General features: G+C 29.1%; 4 protein-coding genes across 8 annotated transcripts in view; 3 read left to right on the top strand and 1 right to left on the bottom strand.

The window, feature by feature from the left end:
* Positions 1-8: 8 nt before the first annotated feature.
* LOC112689072 lies at positions 9-1,130 on the bottom strand. Its single transcript, XM_025562579.1, has 3 exons — positions 919-1,130; positions 324-410; positions 9-254 (listed from the first exon to the last, which is right to left on the bottom strand). Exons 1-3 carry the CDS (start codon positions 1,015-1,017, stop codon positions 156-158), a joined length of 285 nt encoding a protein of 94 aa, XP_025418364.1. The 5' UTR covers positions 1,018-1,130; the 3' UTR covers positions 9-155.
* A 127-nt stretch (positions 1,131-1,257) lies between these two features.
* LOC112689071 (histone deacetylase Rpd3) lies at positions 1,258-7,981 on the top strand. Its single transcript, XM_025562578.1, has 9 exons — positions 1,258-1,793; positions 4,495-4,607; positions 4,685-4,802; positions 4,864-5,219; positions 5,702-5,903; positions 5,976-6,284; positions 6,381-6,555; positions 7,397-7,488; positions 7,853-7,981. The coding sequence occupies exons 1-9, from the start codon at positions 1,748-1,750 to the stop codon at positions 7,915-7,917; spliced, it is 1,476 nt and encodes a 491-aa protein (XP_025418363.1). The 5' UTR covers positions 1,258-1,747; the 3' UTR covers positions 7,918-7,981.
* Positions 7,982-10,532: 2,551 nt separating this feature from the next.
* Positions 10,533-12,906, top strand: LOC112689115. The gene is made up of 3 exons (XM_025562636.1): positions 10,533-10,743; positions 10,993-11,420; positions 12,322-12,906. The coding sequence occupies exons 1-3, from the start codon at positions 10,533-10,535 to the stop codon at positions 12,904-12,906; spliced, it is 1,224 nt and encodes a 407-aa protein (XP_025418421.1).
* A 5,904-nt stretch (positions 12,907-18,810) lies between these two features.
* The window catches only part of LOC112689240 (kinesin-like protein CG14535), a 173,076-nt gene continuing 170,265 nt past the window's right edge, over positions 18,811-21,621 (top strand). For 4 of the 5 annotated variants that reach the window (XM_025562840.1, XM_025562841.1, XM_025562842.1 and 1 more), the window contains exon 1: positions 18,811-19,156. The gene's annotated coding sequence lies outside the window, so the exon portion shown is untranslated. Of the gene's footprint in view, positions 19,173-21,621 lie in introns of all 5 variants that reach the window. The other variant, XM_025562839.1, reaches the window with a different exon arrangement.

Here is a 21,621-nt window from a genome sequence, read left to right as displayed (position 1 = left end):
TACATTTATTAGATAATAATTAGAAAGATATTTTATATTAACAAGGTTTTTATAAAACTATTTGTAAATTGTACACAGCCAGTAGGCACTACATTTGTTGTTAACATATTGATAATTAGCTACAGTTGTGTTTTTAAATGTATGACAGTATAATATTACAATTTGGTACCATAAAATGTATGATTTGGTCCTACACCATATTTTGTCCAATCGATTCCAGTAACTGTAGGTTTATCAGATAAACTTTCAAGACCCTTAAATCAAATCATTAAAATATATTTTGTTGAATTACAGAATATAAGTATGCACAACATTTGTACTACCTGTGCTTTATAAGGATCACCAGTCATTTCCCAGTCTCTACAATAATATCTTTGAAGCCACGGTTGACCAATATCACGTCTGTAAACCTATAATGAAAAAAATAGCAGTATGATTTCAAAAGGCAGATAAGACCAAATTCATAGGTTTATATAGGCTAAGACAATCAAAAAATTTGAAATGGCAACATAAAACATTGTTCCTTAAATAAATCCCAGAATGAATGCCAATGGTTGCAACAATATATTTTGATATCTAGCACAGACCAACAATTAGTAGCTGAGAGAACTCTTAGCTTCATAGGGTTTTATACATCCACGTTAATAAATAATTAGTTTTAGTCTTTTGAAAGCTTTCAGTGGCATAGTTAAGAAAAACTATATTGATGAGTGATAAGATTTAAATTTTTTTTTTTTATAATAGTCATGCGATTTAAAAAAAATTGAATTAATTTTCATTTATCTAAAAAAAAAAAAAAAGTATTAGGTAATTCTGATGATCGAAAAATATTTCGTGCACTTGAATTTTTAAGGTAAATTATTTGTATAAATACTAGTAACAATTCCTAACTCAAGAAAATGATATCGGTGTACTTACGTTTTTGTAGACCAGTTTGTTGGACAGCGAGTTGATCCTGTCGGGTATATTCAACAGCACGTACACAATGATGGCCGACGGAAGGGCTTCGTACCACATTTTGAGATCGTTCAAAAGCGGTCGAACGGAGAAATTATGTTGTTGCTAAGGGTCCTTGTTATCCTACGTCGTTCACCCTTATCGCGAACAACCTATTTAGTAGCAGACACGGCGTTGACATTGAGCGATAATAAAATCACATGCACGCACCATGATTGCCAACGCAATTGATTGTCGGTTGCGGCAGCTGTTCGACTCGGTCGCCGGTGCCGCGGCCGCACTGTTTATCTCAATGGCGTTTGTTTGTTTACTGGCTATTCGCGATTGGCTCGGAACACATTAGCTGCTCAAATTTTTTGGTGCGTTTTTTACGCTTCCGACTCGCGAGACGACTTTCGTGCAAACAGACCGCAGTTATTTGTAAACACTAAATAATAATAATAATAATATCCCGGCACGGCCGGTTTTTTTTTTCTACTCTGTGGTCCCGTCGTTCCCGCGGTTTCGGGCTTTCGCGCTTTCACAACATTTGTAATTTTTTTTTATTCCTCGTACTCACCCTTCTCCAACGGTCGTGCGTGTGTTACAGAGTCCGAGTGTCGTCGCAAAACTCGCGACTGCAGTGGTCTCATAGCCTTTGGCCGTACGCATGTATCGTTGACGATTAAGACGTGCCGCCGCCGCCTCCTAGAACCAGTCGGCCCGCGCTTTTCGGGGGCCCATCAGCCACGCGCCGGCTGTAAACCCTGCCGCAACTCAAGCGGAGTACCATACCGCCACAGCATCAACAATGTCTATTACGCCTTTTAAGAAGCGTGTCTGTTACTATTACGATAGTGAGTATAAAGTCCATCATTAACTATATTGTGTCATGCGTGCACCATATTATGCCCACCGATGGTTTTGTCCAGTCCGTTTGCAGTGAACGTCTATTGTCACTTTTTCCTAAAAACTTCGCTTGTGATCAATATTCATCATCAGGTGATTTTGTTTGCTTACGACGTGTGTCGCTAGTCGGTAGATTTTGGTCGATTCCTCTTTGGTAGTTATTCATCATTAGCTTGTATAATACATTTCGATAAGTTCCCTTCTATTCGGTTTATTACCCTATATAATGAGTACTTTTTACTCATACTCTCTGAACTGAAAAAATCTTGCTTCCATGTTCCGTTTTATTTTCATCTGAGGGTTGTTGTGTTGCCATTGTCATTGGTTTTAAACTAAACTAGTCATAGAATCATCATTTATATCTAAACTAAATTAAAGTGAATACCATTAAGATAATTGAATTTTTAATTGGCATAAAATTATTTTAATTTACTAGTTGCTTCATTATCAGTTTTTGTTTTTTGTATTTGCATTGTTTTTTTATACTATGTACATGTGCTGGCTATATATAAATTAGTTTATGCTATATTTTAATTTTTTTAATTGCTTAGCATAAAGATTAAAAAAAAAAATTCTTTATGTTAGTTAAAATTTATATATTTTGGTCACATTTATTAAGTGTTATTTTATACTTTAATCAATTTGAAAACATAAGTAGATTTTATTTATTTATTTTTATTCTTAAAACATATTTATACTAATATTGTAGCAGACTATGAAAGATTAAATAAACAATAAATTTAGATTTCAGAAGATCACAAGCCATGATTTTCTATCTTTGTCTTACGCATTATACAGGGTGTTATTATACAGAGGTTTTCTATTTTCAACATACTAATTGATCAATTGATAAAATAAAGATTTTCAAAACTGATTTACATTTGTTTTTAAGTCTATGATTTAGTATAGTATATGATATATATGATATATATATATATATTATAAGTACATATACTATATAATCTATCGTACTTATGATTGAATTCCCACTTTTTTGTTGTCCTCTAAAATTTCACAAAATTTTTTTGTATATTATGTCCATAGTTTACAAATAAGTAGAAAAGTAAATCTAAAGTAGACTTAACAACAAAGTCAAATAATCCTTATCAAATGATTGTTGAAAATAGAAAATTACAAAAACCTCAAGTTATGTGTGTGATAAACACAGAAAATTATTGCTTGCAATCTCCTTAATTTGTAGTCTGTTTTATTAAATACATTTAATATAATATTTAAAGTCTAATAGTTCACTAAACTAGACATAATTTTTAAAATGTCTTAAATCTGAAATATGTTATATTGGTTAAGACTACACATCTACTTACATTTATTGATAGGTGTACAACATAAAAATAGACAACAAAAAAAAAAGTTGTAATTGAGACATTAAAATTATTTAATTTTGTAATTGGAAATTAAGAATATTAATTTTTAACATTCTTTTAAAAATGTGTATTATTTACAATGTTTGCCATTTAATAAACATTAAAGAACAAAAAAAAAAAATCTATCCATTTTTGTATGTAACCTAGATAAGCATTATTTTCATAAAATTCTTATTTGCTTTCTTCTATATATTAAATGAAGACATATTTCTCAATATGCAATTTTAAATTTTGTCAAATGAAAAGTAATTTGTATACATGATTTTTATAATTGGAAACATAAGAAAAAATAAAAAATAATATGCTTAAAAGAACTTTTATAAAAATTTTGATACACAAAGAATAAATCTTTTAATGCAAATTATGCTATAACTAAAATATTAATTATTTGTATTTTGTTTTAAGAAATTGTTTACTATAAACTACATACTGTTTTGTTATAATCAAATAATTGTATTAAGTAATTTTTTCAGAATTTGTAAGAAAATTCAATCAATTTTTGATATAATTAAATTTTTTTTTATTCTAAATCTTAAAAGAGATTCACATTTGAACTTTTTTTGAACAAATGTTTTTATGACTTACTCATTTGAGATTAACAATAATTATAAGTTATCTATTAATAGATAAAAAAAAATTTATACTTCCCCATTCCAACTATCTAATTGTTGAACAATTATAACTAACAAATAGATTTCTCATTATAATTGTTTAGGTATAGAACTTGTAGGTATAAATAATTGCTGCTGTGGTGAAACCCTATTTCAATATAATTTTTAAATACCATTGAAAAAAAATTAAAACTGTAGGTATCTTGTAAAATTGTTTTTAATAAATGATGATAGGTTATATATAATGACTTGATACGAATATTGATTTTCCAAATTAATTTTTTGAACTTAAATTAATGTTAATGTCATCTGCTTTCAATAGTAATAGAAACACATTATTTCATAAGTTGAAGAAGAATAAGAAAAATGATATATAAATTATTCTTATTAATGTCTTGTTTCTACTTGTGACATGGCAATACTTTTGTTAAAAACAGTAGATATAAAACCACTATAGCTAGTAAAAACAATTTTTACTTATCTAATATTTCTGTTGCATGGCTCATTGATTATATGTAATAACATCAATAGTATTAACTAATTGCATTTAATTTTTTATTTTTAAATTATGTATCTATCAAAATCTATTGTATTCTATGATATATATGAATATTTAAGACTTATTGATAATTTATTGGTCTTCATTTTTATAGGTGATATAGGAAATTATTATTATGGACAAGGTCATCCCATGAAACCTCATAGGATTCGAATGACTCATAATTTACTTTTAAATTATGGTTTATATCGTAAAATGGAAATATATGTAAGTTAATATTGATATTTAATTTGTATATTTTTATTAATTAATGTTTTCTAATGAAACCAATGTATTGAATGTAGAGACCTCATAAAGCAACTGCAGAAGAAATGACAAAATTTCATAGTGATGAATATATACGGTTTCTGCGAAGCATTCGACCTGATAATATGAATGACTACAATAAACAAATGCAAAGATGTAAATGTTTTTTATTTTAATTTGTTGTAAATTAATTATTTATAAATGTATTTTTATTTAGTTAATGTGGGTGAAGATTGCCCAGTTTTCGATGGTTTGTATGAATTTTGTCAGCTATCTGCTGGTGGTTCAGTAGCAGCAGCTGTTAAGTTAAATAAGCAATCTGCAGATATTTGTATAAATTGGGGAGGAGGTCTCCATCATGCAAAAAAATCTGAAGCTAGTGGATTTTGTTATGTTAATGATATTGTACTTGGTATTTTGGAATTGCTTAAATACCATCAACGAGTTTTATACATTGATATTGATGTTCATCATGGAGATGGTGTTGAAGAAGCATTTTACACAACTGATAGAGTTATGACTGTTTCTTTTCACAAATATGGTGAATATTTTCCTGGTACTGGTGATCTCAGGGTAAGTTAATTTATGAATCAATTAATTTTAATACCTAAAATTATTTATAAATAATAACTAATAAAAAATATATTGAAATGTCTTGAATTGTTATATTTTTTTTAATTTTTTCAAATCCGGTTCATCCATGAAAAAAAATGATTCTTGGATAATTTTATTTATTTATTATTTTTGTATAAAATTGAATTTAGTATAACAATATTTTTTTTATTAGCTATTTATAATTAACTGGAAACATAATTTTTAAATAAATCTTTACATTTCTTAGTAAATAAATCAAATAATATCAAATATAAACAATGAAGGAGAAAATATTTGATAAGTTTGGAATAAATTATTGTTTGTTACTAATTTACATTTTTAAATCAAAGTATTTTGAGTTAAATTTCTAGATTTTATATTTTTCATATTTACTATAAAAAAATCAAAAGTCAGATGTAAGTTAATATTTTTACTGTATTAAAATATATTTTTCATTATAGGATATTGGTGCTGGAAAAGGAAAATACTATGCTGTAAACATTCCTCTCAGAGACGGAATGGATGATGACAGTTATGAATCAATATTTGTACCTATAATTACTAAAGTCATGGAGACTTTCCAACCTAGTGCAGTTGTTTTACAATGTGGAGCTGATTCCTTAACAGGAGATAGACTGGGATGTTTTAATTTAACTGTTAAAGGTAAGATCATTTCTGGAATATTTTATTGATAGTTAAAATGCTTTTAATAACTGTGAATTGGTAATCTTTTAGGTCATGGTAAATGTGTTGAGTTTGTGAAACGATATGGTTTACCTTTTCTTATGGTTGGAGGAGGAGGTTATACTATCAGAAATGTATCCCGATGTTGGACTTATGAAACAGCTGTGGCTTTAGGAGCTGAAATAGCAAATGAATTACCATACAATGATTATTTTGAATACTTTGGACCAGATTTTAAGCTTCATATTAGCCCTTCAAACATGTCTAATACAAATGCTACAGAATATTTAGAAAAAATTAAAAATCGACTTTTTGAAAATTTAAGAATGTTACCTCATGCACCAGGAGTCCAAGTCCAAGGTTAATATATTATTTGTAAAAATAATTTGTTTGATCCCATTTGAAAATTTAAATTTTTATTGATAAATTAATAATGTGTTTATCTGTTATTGTTAGCTATTCCTGAAGATAGTGTACGTCATGAATCAGATGATGAAGACAATGTTAACCCAGATGACAGGAATCCTCAATCTATTACTGATAAACGAATTGCTCCTGACAATGAATTTAGCGACAGTGAAGATGAAGGAATGGCTCCAGGTGTTGGGGGCGGTGGACGAAAAGATAATAGGTATCTAAATCAATTTATTTTTAAATTCTATAGCTCAATTTTTGAAAGTAATAAATCATTAACATTTATTAATAGCCATAGTTTTTACTAAAGATCTTATTGATCTAAAAGAATTTAAAATTAATTAAATTAGGTTTGTGTTATTTAAATTTAAATATTATTATTCTATCTAATTTTAAAAATAATTTTACATCATCGTTTATTCTGTGTGGGGTCTGTTTTTTTATGTAAATTATGAAATAATGAAGACAGAAATACATATTCTGTACAAATATTTTTAAAAATCTTTAATTATTACAGCGTAACAGTTTTTATTTGTGCAACTATGAACCGTTTTACTATTTTATTGTGATGTATATAAATGTATGTGGATATTATGATTATAAAAATATTTTGTGTAAACATTTTAAAATAAGAAAAATTATGTGTTTAAAATTCAAATTAAAGCTCTTACTAATTAATTTCTATGCAGGTATTTGATCAAAAATTTGAGGCTAGAATATTTTACATCAGACACTTTGTCTACGTAACCCTTAAAAATTGTATTATTATTAAATTGAATTATAAAAATCTAACATGATAATTATGCCTTAGCTATTAAATTAAAAGTATAAAAGTTTAAAAAAAAATATCAAATTTGTTTTTGATACTTTTGTAAATTATAGTAACCCAAAAATCCCTTGATCATCTCTTATTATTTGATAATTTCAAAATTGTTTTGCAAAATAATGGAAACCATAAAAACCTAGAAATAAATTGTTTGTTGAAATCCATCTTCCAATAGTTATATATGTATATATTTATAGTATCATATCTTAAATAACAATATTTATAATTTTAGGTCTTACAAAACAGTTGTTCCAGCTAGAAAACAAGCTCGTCTAGATTCTAATAGAATGGAAATTGATGAACCTGAATTTAATATTCTCAAAGGTATATTATTAATTTTTTAATATTTTGATCAACTTGTTTTTTTTTTACTTTTTATTTAAATTGATTTTATTTTCTTTAATTTAAATTAATTATTTTAATTTAGAAAAATATCTTTATATTTTTCTGATAATTGTTTTTGTAAATATTCCAGTATATATAAATACTTCTGTGCTCATTTCTTTGATATTTTTCTAATTCATACTGCATTTATAATTCATGATCAGTATTCTTTAATTATTATAAGCTGATATGTTATGTGCAAAATAAAAATAAACAAGTTCTCTTTATGTAGTTTAAAACTAAGTAGTTCATTGTATAATGTTATTTGAAATTTTCTTCATGCTTGTTGGATATTTGATTTCAGATGAAAAAGAAGACAAATCTGTGAGTTCTGATGACTCAAATAAAAAAGATTCAGTCAAGTCGTGAATATATATTAATTGATTAGAAGAAAAAGTTTTAAATACATTATATAAAAGCAGAATTGTTGACATTAATTTCTAATGTTATAAGTTTATGCGTAAACTTAATTACTGCGGCGGTATTATGTATTTAGTAATTTATATTTTAATAGTTACTAACTTATGGTTTGTGATTGTTAATTTTAATAACACCCTTTGTAAGTTTCAAAATATTGAATAAGCTGCGATAATTCATTAATTTTAAAGCAAAGGATATTTTTCATAACAATTTGATTGTTTCTATTTAGATATCAGTTAATTTGCAATTATTAAATTTAAATTTTGTAATTACTTAGGTTTATTTAGCAATTGTAAGTATATCGGAATGGAATTCATGACTGTTTTAATTTCAATAACTATGACAATTATATATTTATGATTCATAGTTGTTCAATTAATTGATTTTTATTGTGAGATAAATTGAGATGGATTAATTTTCTTTTTCAAAATATTTTTGACCTTAAATATAATTTTAATATTATTAAAAAGTATGGACTAACATATCTTAATTTTCGCCAAAATATATTTTATATTATTAAGCGTTGTAGTTTAAAATTTTTATTTTTATTTTTTGAAGCCTTCAATCAATTTTAAACTACCCCAATCAACTGAGCTAGTTATTAAATAGTTGCAAAATATGAAACTTTTGATTATATTTCATGTATTAGATTCATAAATAATTAGTTTTATTATATAATAAGACTTAATATAAGGTAACAATAATTTTTCAATCCTAATATGTATTTTATTTTGTATTATTAAATAACTATATATATATATAAATATTATTTTTTTTTTGTATAAAACAACAATAAATATTATTTATTACTTTATTTTATAATTATGCTGTGTTATTTAATGTATTTCATTTTATAAGATAGTATAATTTTTATATGTATTAGAATCGTGGTTAAGATTTGGGTTCATTTTAAGTTAAGTTGCTTTGATTATGATTTATTAAAATATTTTTTTTTCAGAAGTGTCTGTTTTAAGCATAATATTATTTTTCTACATGTTTTTGTTGGTATAAACAAAAATGAAGTGTTTGAAATTTCACTGCATACAAAAGTTAAATTAATTTGATTAAAAATTGAATCGCAACTTTTAAAAAACTAAAAATGTATTTATAGTTTGAAAAAATTATTTTGTACTACATTTAAAAAGATCAATAAAATATTATTAAAGAAGCCAGTCCATGACTATAAATAAGTACTTGGCTTATTTCATATTGGTGCATATAAACTTAGCCTTAAGCTCAAAATCTAACTGAATTCTTGATCATAATTTCTCTGTAATACAATAAAACAGATGGCTTGTTTGTTTGGTGTTTTAAAATGTAGTAAAATTGTGTTCTATGACACTTGTAAAAAAAGGATCAATATGAAATTGAATATCTATTTCTTTGTCTATTTTTTTGTTATTAATTTTACTGTAATTAAATTAAACTCGTCAGAATTCAGAATTAATAAGGGAGTAATAAGATAATGGAGTTCATCATAATATATTTTCATCCATTTTTTCGCCTTGTGTTAGATTTTCATCATATACAGTTAAACATTGGCATGGCTTTTCTTAATACCAATGCTTAATAGTGTTACTTAATAGGTTCCATAAAAATTAAAACTGTTGGATTACTCGGCCAATCAATTGCTTTCAGTGTTTGGAAATAATATTGTTTGTGAATGCACATTTACACGTTCACGTTCATATTTTGTGAACGATACCCGACGTTCCTCACTTTTTCAAATAACATGGACAATAAATTGGACATCAATTAAAGAATAAACCCGATAAGGTTTCGGAAATTGGCAATAATGATTTTATCGAAGACAAAATAATTGTTTTTGCAAGCACCAAAGAAAAAGAATCAGTATTTTTATGTAAATCTTTTTCCTATGATGGAACTTAATAAAGTTATATTAATTACTTAATAATAATAAATTTAAATATACATGACATGCAGTAACTGGAAATTTAATGCACATTTTATGAAACTTATGTAATTCCTGTTATTTTTACTTAAAATCTTTTGATTTTATTTTATTTCCAAATACAACACAAATCAATTAGGTACACTTATTAGATTATTACATTTTTTGATAAAACATAAAAATGCGTATATGAAAATTTAAAATTATGTTTGAAGATATTTGTATTTAATTAAATCTATATAATTAAAAACTATTAAGAATTAAGGAAGTGTCATCTTAGAACATATAGTTATCATCATTACTAACCAATCTGTAATTTATTAGCCAATAATTATCTTCATTATAATGCTCAATCAGAATATCTAAAAATTTAATAACAGTATTTGTATATATTATTTCTATAGTTATAAATACATAAATAAAATAAGGTACCTATATTTGTGCTCATTATACTGAAGAATCAAATTATTTAGAAGCTCTAATTAATAACTGGTAAGTATAATATTATTTATAGATATATTATGTATGTGGTAGACATGTTTTATTTAATGAAACACTAAATAACTATATTATAATGTGTAATCGACGGACAATATGAAACAAATACCAACGTAAAACGTTTTAGGCTAAATTTAAGATTTTATCATACGAAATGGCTTACTACTATGTCGACGATGTTGAGGGATTTCAAGCCGTGACGCACATGCTACGGGTATGTTCGGAGTACTTTTCTGTACCCACAGTCGTCGACGGAGAAGAACTGAAAGAAAAGCTGAAAATGTTGAACGAACTATACGTAATATGGACTGAAGATAAATTAGATGATAGTTCGTATCCGTCGGGAGTGTACAAATTAGTTTGCGGTAAGTACGGGTTTTCGATGTGATAAAAATAAGGATAATCGAAAAAAATATTAAAATATTGAGTGCGTTCTGATAATATTTCCATGTTCGTGTTGTATATTCCACTAATAAAATTATAATATACTGTGAATCGTACGATATGATAAATTTCATGTAGCAATAGAGTTGGGGGAAAGAAATTTAAAACTACACGCGAATCTTATGATAAAGGAATTGAAAATCAAATTCGACATATTTTTCAATTTTCAGAAATGTTTTCCAAAAATGTATTTCGACGTTCACCTTTATTTTCGTATATACTTGAAGACGAAATCAACGCTGAATTGATGTGGGAATTCAAGCAGCTAAGTCCAGTGTACAAGGTATTCACAGCATTTGTGAACCTAAAGGGATTCGACGGAGAGAAGTTAGCGCCGTACGTAGACGAAACATTTATCAGTGCTTTAACACGAAGGTTGCAGGACAGTTGTGTAGAAGCCGAAAGGGAGGGCCTGAAACAAATTTTATCCGATCTTTTCGAAAAGGCTTTATACTTAAGAGAATACGTACTTCTTGGTATTATAAATTCACTTATAAACTATGGGCCTATGTCAATCAACGGCGGTGTAAATGAACTGTTAGAGGTGTTTCAAATTTTAATGTGCCACAAAATGGTCGGATCGCCAACGATTTTTAAGGTATTGTAAGACGGTAATGTTTTGTTAAAAAATCTAGATATAAATAACCTAGAATATTAATTCTAGTTAATGAAATAGCTATGAATGATTATACATTTTAATTTTTAAACTATGAGTACAATTACTACTAAATATACTCTAATTTAAAATGTATTTATATTATCAACCCATTCAGCAATTCGCAAAATATAACTGGATGTAATAACGAAGTTTGAGGATGTTTGAGAATAGTTATAGAGTATATCAAATTAATCATCAATTTTGAAGACTGGAAAATATTATAAGATATTATTATTGTAAAATATTGTGTATCGTCACACCACGTAGAGCTTAAGTGAGACGAGTGTCTAAGACAGTATCTTGAGATGAATCTGAAAATATTGTAAAATTATTTTATTTTTTTGTAATTTAATGATTGTCGTTTAATGTGTAAATTTAATACGTAATATATTTGTTATATATGTTAATTATAACTCTCCGCCTCCAAAACAAATTATAAGCTTACAGTAGCCAGTTAACCAAAATGGGGGATGTTAAATAATAATGCGTAATGTTTCGATTTAAATAATAAAAAAGAAATTGCGATATTTCTTATGGCATAACCGTTGGTTTCTTTTTCACGATACCTTAGACGTTACTCATTCCATATGTCACTTTTTCCCTGTTCTGAGAAAATTATTGCCGTCGTAATTATTTGACAAATTAAATTTAAGCATCAACACATGCACGAATCTTGTTTTAGATGGCATACGAAATCCTGTACCAATTACATATAGTAATGCGATGAAATTTCGATTTAATAAAAATTGTTTTTGCCAATTAATGATGTCATTAGCCCCACTGTGCGTCGCTTCGGCAAGAAGGTTATGCTTTGCGCGTGACGTGTGCTGTTGGTCCGCAGGTGCTGTCGCCGCTGGTGAAGCGGAACGGGCTTTGTCACTATGCGGTTCGGCTGCAGAAGTGCTTCGAGGCGGCCGCGCGCTACGTGGACGCCCGGTTGCCCGCGCGGTTTGTGGACGACGCGATCGGCAATTGGCAGGCGTCCGCGGCTGACGTACCGTCGCTGTGCCGGACACTGGCCGCGCTGTACTTCGACATGTGCGGCCCGGAATCGCGGCCACTCGTCCGTGGCCGGCTGGTCGGTCACGTGGCCGATAAGCTACGGCAGCTGGCCGCGGACGCGTCGGCCGCCGTATGCCTGGCGTACGCTGAGATTTGCGGCCGGCTGTTAGACGACGAGGTGGCCGGCCGCGAACACGTGGCAGATATGGAACGTGTGGCCGAAGGGCTGATCGCGGTCCACACGAAGCACCGGGACTATGGTTGCGTCGAGCGCGTCGATCGGTTGCTCAGGCGACTGATCGACGGCGGGGCTGATGGGCGTCGTTCGATGGTCGGCGACGCCTGTCGGCTGTCCGTCGTGGAAGCGCTGGCCGGCGACCGGTTGCGCACGATGGATGAACGCCTGATCGATAAAGAGTTTTGAGTTTAGCCCACACCTAGTTTATATTCAAATATAAAACTAAAAGCACACTTGAACCGTACGCAGGATCTTCAAAACGAAAACTTGAGAAAAGGAAGGGTGTAGCATTGACGCCGCAGGGTCGTCACGGGTAACAGTCGCACGGAGGAAAATGATAATGACGGGTGGGATTAATATTCGATCGCAATACGCTTTAAATTGCAGATATTGATAGTAGGGTGAATCCGTGGAGGCAATATAAAAGATAGGCACTTGTTCAGGGTTACTAGACTGATGGCATTTGAGAGAAGGTTGTGACCGATTCTAAGGCAGAGGCGATTGTATAAAGGTGGGGCGGAGTAAATGTATAATATATTATGAAACCAATATCGGGTGATGATGAACGGAGAAATAAAGGATTGGAAGGGTAAATCGGATTTGCAAGCGCAAGCAAGAATTTTACTGTTTGCGAGAAATTTCGAAGATGGGTAGTAGGAGGAGCGATATAATGTATTGTGACCCGAGATTTGGCCAAAGGAGGGGGGCTAAGTGGGCTATAGCCCCTATGAGTCGGGTTATGTGTATATACTAAACTAGTATACTCCTATTTGGTATTTAAATATTTTAAAACTTTGATACTAATTAAAAGTTGACGAATAACGGGTGTTTTTCATCGGTAAATACATAAGTGCATTACTTCTATCGTGATTATTACTATATTTTTGGTAGTTATCGTGAACGTTGTAATGACTCTTGTCTAACACATACATTTTTAATCACTGTAGTTTTTATACAATTTTGTCGTGGCGATACTACCGTTGTTGATCACCGTTAATTTATTATTATTATTATTATTGATTATAGTTTAACAAATATTATTAAAACTATTTTAAAATGCTGGAAACACATTTTTAAATTTGGTGGTGGGTGAGGGTTTATGATTGAACTCCCAAAGCCTTTCGTATCTAATTTGCTCAAAAATGTTTTTAGCTTCCCCATTTAAAAATCCTGGCTACACCCGCAGATTGTGACCCATGATAACTACAGAAAATTTAATGACAAAGTCCACTGTCAACACTTCGTTAATGTCTGCGTGAACATTTTAAATCCTACTTTTTTTTCCGATTTTGAAATCAACGTGTCACGTATACTTAGATATATATATATATATATATAACATACACGTTGAAGGAATTTGAGCTGCGAGAACGATTTAAACGAGAATCATACATTGTGCTCACGTAAATATATACACTCGTATACATATATTAGTAGTATTATAAAGTAAGAAGTTGAAAGGCTTTCGTATTAGACGGCTAGTGTTTGTTGTAAATTAGGGTTCTAAAATCCGGAACAATATAATGGCAGTCAGCGGGGGTTAAGTGTAATATGCTCTTTTAATTGGACAGATGGTTTGCATTTGTTCTGCGCTACAACGGATATCCAGTTTTATGTATTTCTCTTTAATAAGCCCTTTCACCGTGTCTGTATACGTATATATGCGATATACTCATCATATACCACCGCCAGAAATCGTCCCACAGAATTATGGTTATTCGTTTTATAACGTAATAAACTTAATCATTCAAATTTTCGTAAACTTAATTTACAGAAAATGACGGTATTAGAAGTTTATAGTTAACATGATATATAGTGCATATTAGAAGTGATAATACATTTTTTTATTAAAATGTAACTTAATTATTGAATAATTATTATATACATGATATACAGCGTATTCATGCTATAAGGTATCACTAAATATTTCAGTTTGATGACCTTGTATTGAAATGGGGTTTCGGGGAACAAAAAGGAGTATTAAAATACACAAGTTCAGTTAAATTTCAAAATGTTGAGCCGGACTGTACGCGCATGCGTAATACAACTTACTTTTTTTATGTATACTGTATGTATATATTAATATATGTCGATGCATCTATTAGTTATTTTAGTTATTTATTTCTTAATCGGTAAACGTATACCAAATAATAAATAGCAGTAGGAAAATAGTGTTGTTGTATAATAATGTAATGATATTCAAATCGTCTCAAATAACAATTATTTCTAAAAATAATTTATCCAGGTTTTCATTATTTCAATAGAGATGAAAACTTGTTTCGATCCTAATTCAAAAGGAACTATACCTTTACTTGTACGTTAAAAACGTGTACTGGAGTTATACTTAAAATAACATAAGATTTAAACAGTATTTTTTCTTGAAATCAGTTTCTATTGTCTTAATGTACAAAAATAGCATGTTATAAATAATGTAAATAAAATTTATTAAATTTATTCAAAGAAATTTAAACAAAATGAACTATGTATAAGATATTAGATATATAAATTAATAAATGAGTAAGCTTAGTTGTAGCTTACATGAATTATAGAAAATAATATTACGACAAAACATTTGTTATCTACCAAATCATAAGGGATATATACATTAAATTTGTTAGTATACTGATAAATAACAAATAGTTTTAGGATGATATTAGTTTATATTTTATTATAATTGTTTTTATCTATAATATTTATTGTATGACAATTAATAAGTTGAGAATTTGCATTTAAAAGCCGAAACCAGCGTTGAGGATCTTAAAAAATTATAACATGCATACATTTGTGTACTAAAAATAGTGAAATAAAAAATAAAATAAATAACCAGCAATTTGAAAATTATTTTCAAATTACTGTTGATTTATATTTATAATGTAATATAAATAATTATACTACTGAAAAAAAAAAAAAACTTTTCCTCCTCCTACGGATTATACGGATCTGCCAGTAGGCCGCCGCTACAAATTAATCTTTCCCTGCTGGGTCGGTTCAGAATCTCAATTTTTGCTTGAAGCTTATTCTGAATTTTGTATTATTACAATGAAATGTAATCTCCAGTAAACGACTCACGTTTAATATTGTAAATATTGAAATTAAACGTGAAAAGATCCGCGTACGCTTGTTGAACAATAAATTAAATTAAATTATTATTTTTTTCCAATTAAACGTAAACGTTCTATAAATATTTATTAAAACTCGTCGCCCAGCTACGTCATTCCTCAGTTGTCCTTTCAACGTAAACGTGTATCCACTCGTAACGAAACACTGTACAGGGGATTGGACCCGGACTGCAAGTGTTTCGTATAACGCTCGTTGAAACGAGGCCACACGTTCCAAAGGGATTATTCAAAGTACACGATTTCCGTACGCTTGGCTCTCGGGGTTTTCATTACACCGCTTCGAAAGTGTGGACGGCGGAAGGATTATAATATTTTGGAAGACCAACGGATTACGTATAAATGGCACTCCATCGTTTTTATCAAAAATTAACTGGTCGGGACTTTTTTTTTAAACTTGCAATTGATATAGCTATTATTTTTTGAAAAAAATTGTAACGCACCATTTTCAAAGCTACTGATAAATCGTAGTGCGCTACTTTTTCTCTATATTTATAATTATAAGTTTCGGATAGATGTGTCAAAAAAATAACCATTTAGGTATCGTATGACAACCAATTATTACGTAGGTAGGCGCGTTATGTACAAGCGTGAAATCATGAAAATCTGCAAGCGGGAAAAATTATTGGATAGGCTATACGATTAACCGTTAAACGCTCGAACATAATAATATATTACTTAAAATTAAAATGAGTACAATAGTTGTTGTTAACAGTGGCACATTATTCATTGGAAACATCCTTGCGAGTTCCGGCATAATGTTCCAGCACAAATATTGTTATTATACATATTTTAAATTTAATCAAACGTTTGAAAAAATAATTTATGTATTTATTTTCTTTCAAGGGTCTTTCGCGTTGGTTCGATCTATGGATTCAAATAATCCGGTATTCTGGTCCCAAAGCGAGTCCAACTAGCCGTAATATGTATTACCATGTACAATACATTAATACGCTCGTATTGTAGCCATAGGTAATATAATAATGCAATGGCCACTAGTAATACACGTAATCAATTTTAGTTGTACATCGGTCATACATATATTATATTTTAATTATATATAGTCATAATTATAATTGCATTTAATCAAATTAATATTAGTCAATTATATACAATAGGAGAAAACCATAATCGTATATAAGTCACTATTATATTAACCAATATTTCGAATAATATTATATAATCATATAATATCATTATAATATTTTGAAATTATACATTGGTCACTAATTATTAGCCATTGGATATATGTTTCTTGATATGAATATCATTTATCAGATAATTGTAACGAATCATAATATATTGTCAATTAATTGTTTAAGAATCATTTAAGGGGGAAACACACGAATATTATTTTGAATAACTCCTGGACACGTTAAGAGCGCACTATTTTCACGTTTGTTTCCCTTTTGACATATCATTAGATTAAGTTTAAAGTTTACTGTTTTTTTATTTCTTAAATTAAACTATTATTTCCTGAGAAATCATAGAACAAAACAGTTGAAGAGATTCTACCGGTCGGAGCTATTTTCTTCCAAAATTAAGACACCGTTTTTCTTCACTGTCTATTTTGCTCCATTTCTATTTTCTTTTACTTACCGGTCACAATAATATATATATATATATACATCTCTACTATCCATTTTCAAATAAAATGCTACATATATTGTATATGATCATAAAACTATATTTACAAGCTGAACTGAAAACGATAGTCGATAACATTAGAAATAAGGAAATGAGTAGCAGTAAAATAATGATAATTTTTATTATATATATATATATATATATATATATAATTTATTAGTATTTTATCGATTCCCATGTATAAAATAGTTCATAATAACGATTGCGCTGTGTATTGTAACGCAGTACAGCACTATTTTATATTATTTAGTTTGATTTTTACTCAGTTGATTTTTGTATAATATAATAGAGTTAAGTGTGAAAAATTGATTATTCTTTTAAATTGAATAAGCCAATACCGATGGACATTTCAAAGCTAACTTAATAATATAATATACTCAGCGGCCCGTGCGCCGAGAGAGTACAAGTCGCAGATCAAAATATTTGTACCGTACTGTTGCAGCAGTAACGAGTCGTTACTAACGACCGGTCGCGACCCACCACTAGCAACTGATATCATTCATAGTTTTATTTTCAAAATGTTAGTCCGCAGATAAATTATCATTGAAAAATATATTTGTAGGAAAACGTTCCCGCCCATTCTACCAATATAGATGGTAATAATGTAAGAACATAAATCATAATCAATATTCACCGTACACTCTACACTTCCCTTTTAAAGGAAAAAGTAATAAAATATCTAGTCTAATCTAATCGGTTCACTTCTGTTAAACTTGGTTATTATTTTATATTACATAATATAAACCCGTTGCATACATTTATTCAATTTTATTACATATAGATGTAGTATACCCAGCGGCGTATCCAGAATTTTTTTTTGAGGGGGGGTTAGTTTTGTACGTAGTGTATAAAATACGATATGTTGATAGTAATGGGCACCGTTTGGCGCTGTGTCGATCGATCATTAAATTAATTAAACATTGGAACATTTTCGGGGGAGTTATAACCCCCTTAACCCCCCCCCCCCCTCTGAATACGCCACTGAGTATACCACTTTGTATCACTAAGGCGAGTACAAATTATAAATGTAATCGAACGTTTGAAAAAATAATGTATGTATTTATTTTCTTTCGACGGTCTCGAACGATCCGGTACTCGGGTCCCCAAGGCGAGTCCATGGTGAGTGGTGACTTCCCTGTGCTTCGGACCGCTGTCAACCTTCTCCTCCCCACCGACACACGCGGTACACGCATGTTTCACGCGAACCGCCGTTACGCGCCGTCGTCATAAAACACATCTCAACGGTGGCTACCCTGTACAACGGGATTTTTGAATCCCTACCGCTTTCCGCGCACGATTCGTACCCGTACCGAAGCTTCGTTCTATCCATGTTCAGTGCGGTGCGCGTGTGCGTCCGGTTTCGGAAAGCGTTCGCGTGTATTGCTTTCCGTTCGTACAGTCACAGTTCCGTAAACGTTTATTCTGTCATCATAATTGTTATTGTACCATAACACGACGATCCCGTGGCAAACTCGTCGGAAGCATCAAAACCGTCGTGCGCTTCGTTCGAAATTTTTTTCTCGTTTCAACTTGTTCTTGAACCGTTCGGTTTTCGCGTTCGCTGTACGTCCTTTTCGCGTCGTGTTATTCCCGTACCGATACATTTCAACGGGTTTTTTTCCCCGATATGTCCGTACTATATTTATTTACGAAATCATGATTCTGAACGAGTAGTAAGTACTATTAGCTGTGAGTATTTATGCGTACATATGTAGAAGCGAATTATAAAACGGTAAACATGCAAAACCGTACACGAATTTGTTTAAAACTCGTGCACGATATCTAATGTATTTGCGCGTACACGTTTCTGTTATTCGTACGGTTTATAGTTGTATAGCACTTTTGAATGGGCCCCACATGAAACATATATGTATGTTAAGACTTATACGTGTCACTTATTCGGTATACTTATGATTTACTGTCATGTTTTTTATCACAATAAAATTCATAACATTTAAAAATTGCTTAATCGAATAACTTACGCTTGTTTTCAATATACATTGAACGAAATATGTCTTTCGATTATTTTTTCTCAAAAATATTATAGTATTCGTTTATCATAGAAATGTTATGCAAGGGTTAGTATGTACATATTAATATATAATATACATACATGGTATTCGAATTATTGATTTATAAACCTAGAAACTTGTTTATGTAACGTTTGAGAAATGATTATAGGTAAAGCGTATTTGACCGTATATTTAAAAACTGTAAATACTTTTGTATCTTTTCGCAAAATAAATTATTTTCTAGTTGATGCGTTATTTCAATAATTTATAAAGGTTTTAGCAAAATTTCAATTACGTATTAGATACACATATAATATATATACATATTATTCATTAGTTTTTCTTGTTCGTAATCAATAGAAATTAATATTACCCGATTATTTTTATAATGCCAATATAGCCTATTTTAAATTATATTCTATTTATAAATAATATTTATTAGTGTAAAATTGAATTCACAATATTAAAGTCTACATGGATATTACATTAATTATCAACATTCATTATCTATTATAAATATTTAAATATGTTTTCATCATTTAAGGCCAAGATTTAATAAAATAAAAGATTATAATTTTTATTAAATTTTTCACTATTTGATTTTATAATGTAATTCACTTGATATTTTGTATCTTATATTATATAAAAGGCGAGAAACACATTAAGAGATCAAAAGAATTGTATATGAATACATAACAATCATTCTCTTTGACTTTGCTTTTATCGGAAAACCTTTCATAGAAAAATAAATATGTTTATGACACTACAGTAGTTAATTTTATACGATGTCTAAATGTACTCGAAAAAATAATACGAATGGTTTTTTTTTTATGTATTTCATTAAATATATATTAGAAATTATTGGTATATTATTGGAGTAGAATTGCATTTATTCATTCAAACGAATAAAAACTAAAAATATAGGAACATATGAATAATACGAGTATATGAATTCATTATTTTTTAATAAATCACTGAAATGTGTTACATATAAGTTTTTGAAAACACTTATTTTATTTATGTGTCTCTACTTCAATATTTTATAAATTGCTAGGAGCATGAGTTACATAAGGATACATGATTCATACATGATTATTCTTTATTTAAATGAAATTCAAGAGCACTGAATACTTTTGCATAAAAATATAACCAAAGATTATCAACTGTCATATTAATATACTGTATAACACAGTAAATTTTTATAATAATATTTCGTATATATAATATTAGTCGATAATTAGCGAGTAACTATTATTATTTCTAATTAAAATATTATATTTCAAATATTATCTGTGGATATTTATTAGTATTTATATTCAGTTTTTATCATACTTACATTATTGAAAATTAATTTTGAATAGAATGTTAAAATAAGAATTTCAAATTTCCAATATAATGAGGAAGTGTATGTTTATGTAATAAAATCTGGTGATTCTTTCTATTCGTTTTTAAATCAATCGTACGTGATGCCTGTCGAAATAAATGTAAACAAATTGCCGGCATACCTAAAATGTCAAAATATACAAACATTTTTATAAATAATATACCGGGTAATGTACAGTAATATGTACTGCTATAAACTTGTGAGTTAATATAACAGCTGAGGCAGAATTGAATCCTCGTAAAACAGTTTATTACGTCTGTATATCTATATATATACATCGATCCAATGATTTTGTATTTGTTTTATGCTATTATTAGTGATCCGATAAATAAATGTATTTATTAAATTGTAATTTATTTAAAAATACTTCGAAACATTTAAAATGATTAAAAACTGTATTCCTCTTGTTGTTAAAAAGAGAAAAGAAAAATATGAACAGAACTTTTTATCTTTTTTAACAAAACACATTACACATATGTGGTTCATATAAGTATAAATATATATTATAACATTATACTTATGCGATTTCGTATATCTGTAAATTATACCAACCTGAAACCTAGTTTTCAAACACTTATGTAATTTATTATAGAACTTTATGTTTATGTACTTACGTTTCGGTATTATCTTGTCTGGCATGACTGATATGAGGTTTGTTTTTGCTTTGTATTACCTATTCTTTTATTATACTTTGCGTTGACATTAAATGAATCGTTAAATGATTTTTTCCTAGCTTAAGATT

The sequence above is a fragment of the Sipha flava genome, unplaced genomic scaffold, assembly GCF_003268045.1.
Source record: "Sipha flava isolate LNK unplaced genomic scaffold, YSA_version1 42_pilon_pilon, whole genome shotgun sequence".
NCBI classification, from domain to species: Eukaryota; Metazoa; Arthropoda; class Insecta; order Hemiptera; family Aphididae; genus Sipha; species Sipha flava.
Note: the sequence above shows the minus strand (reverse complement) of the source record. Positions and strands in the feature narration are given on the sequence as shown.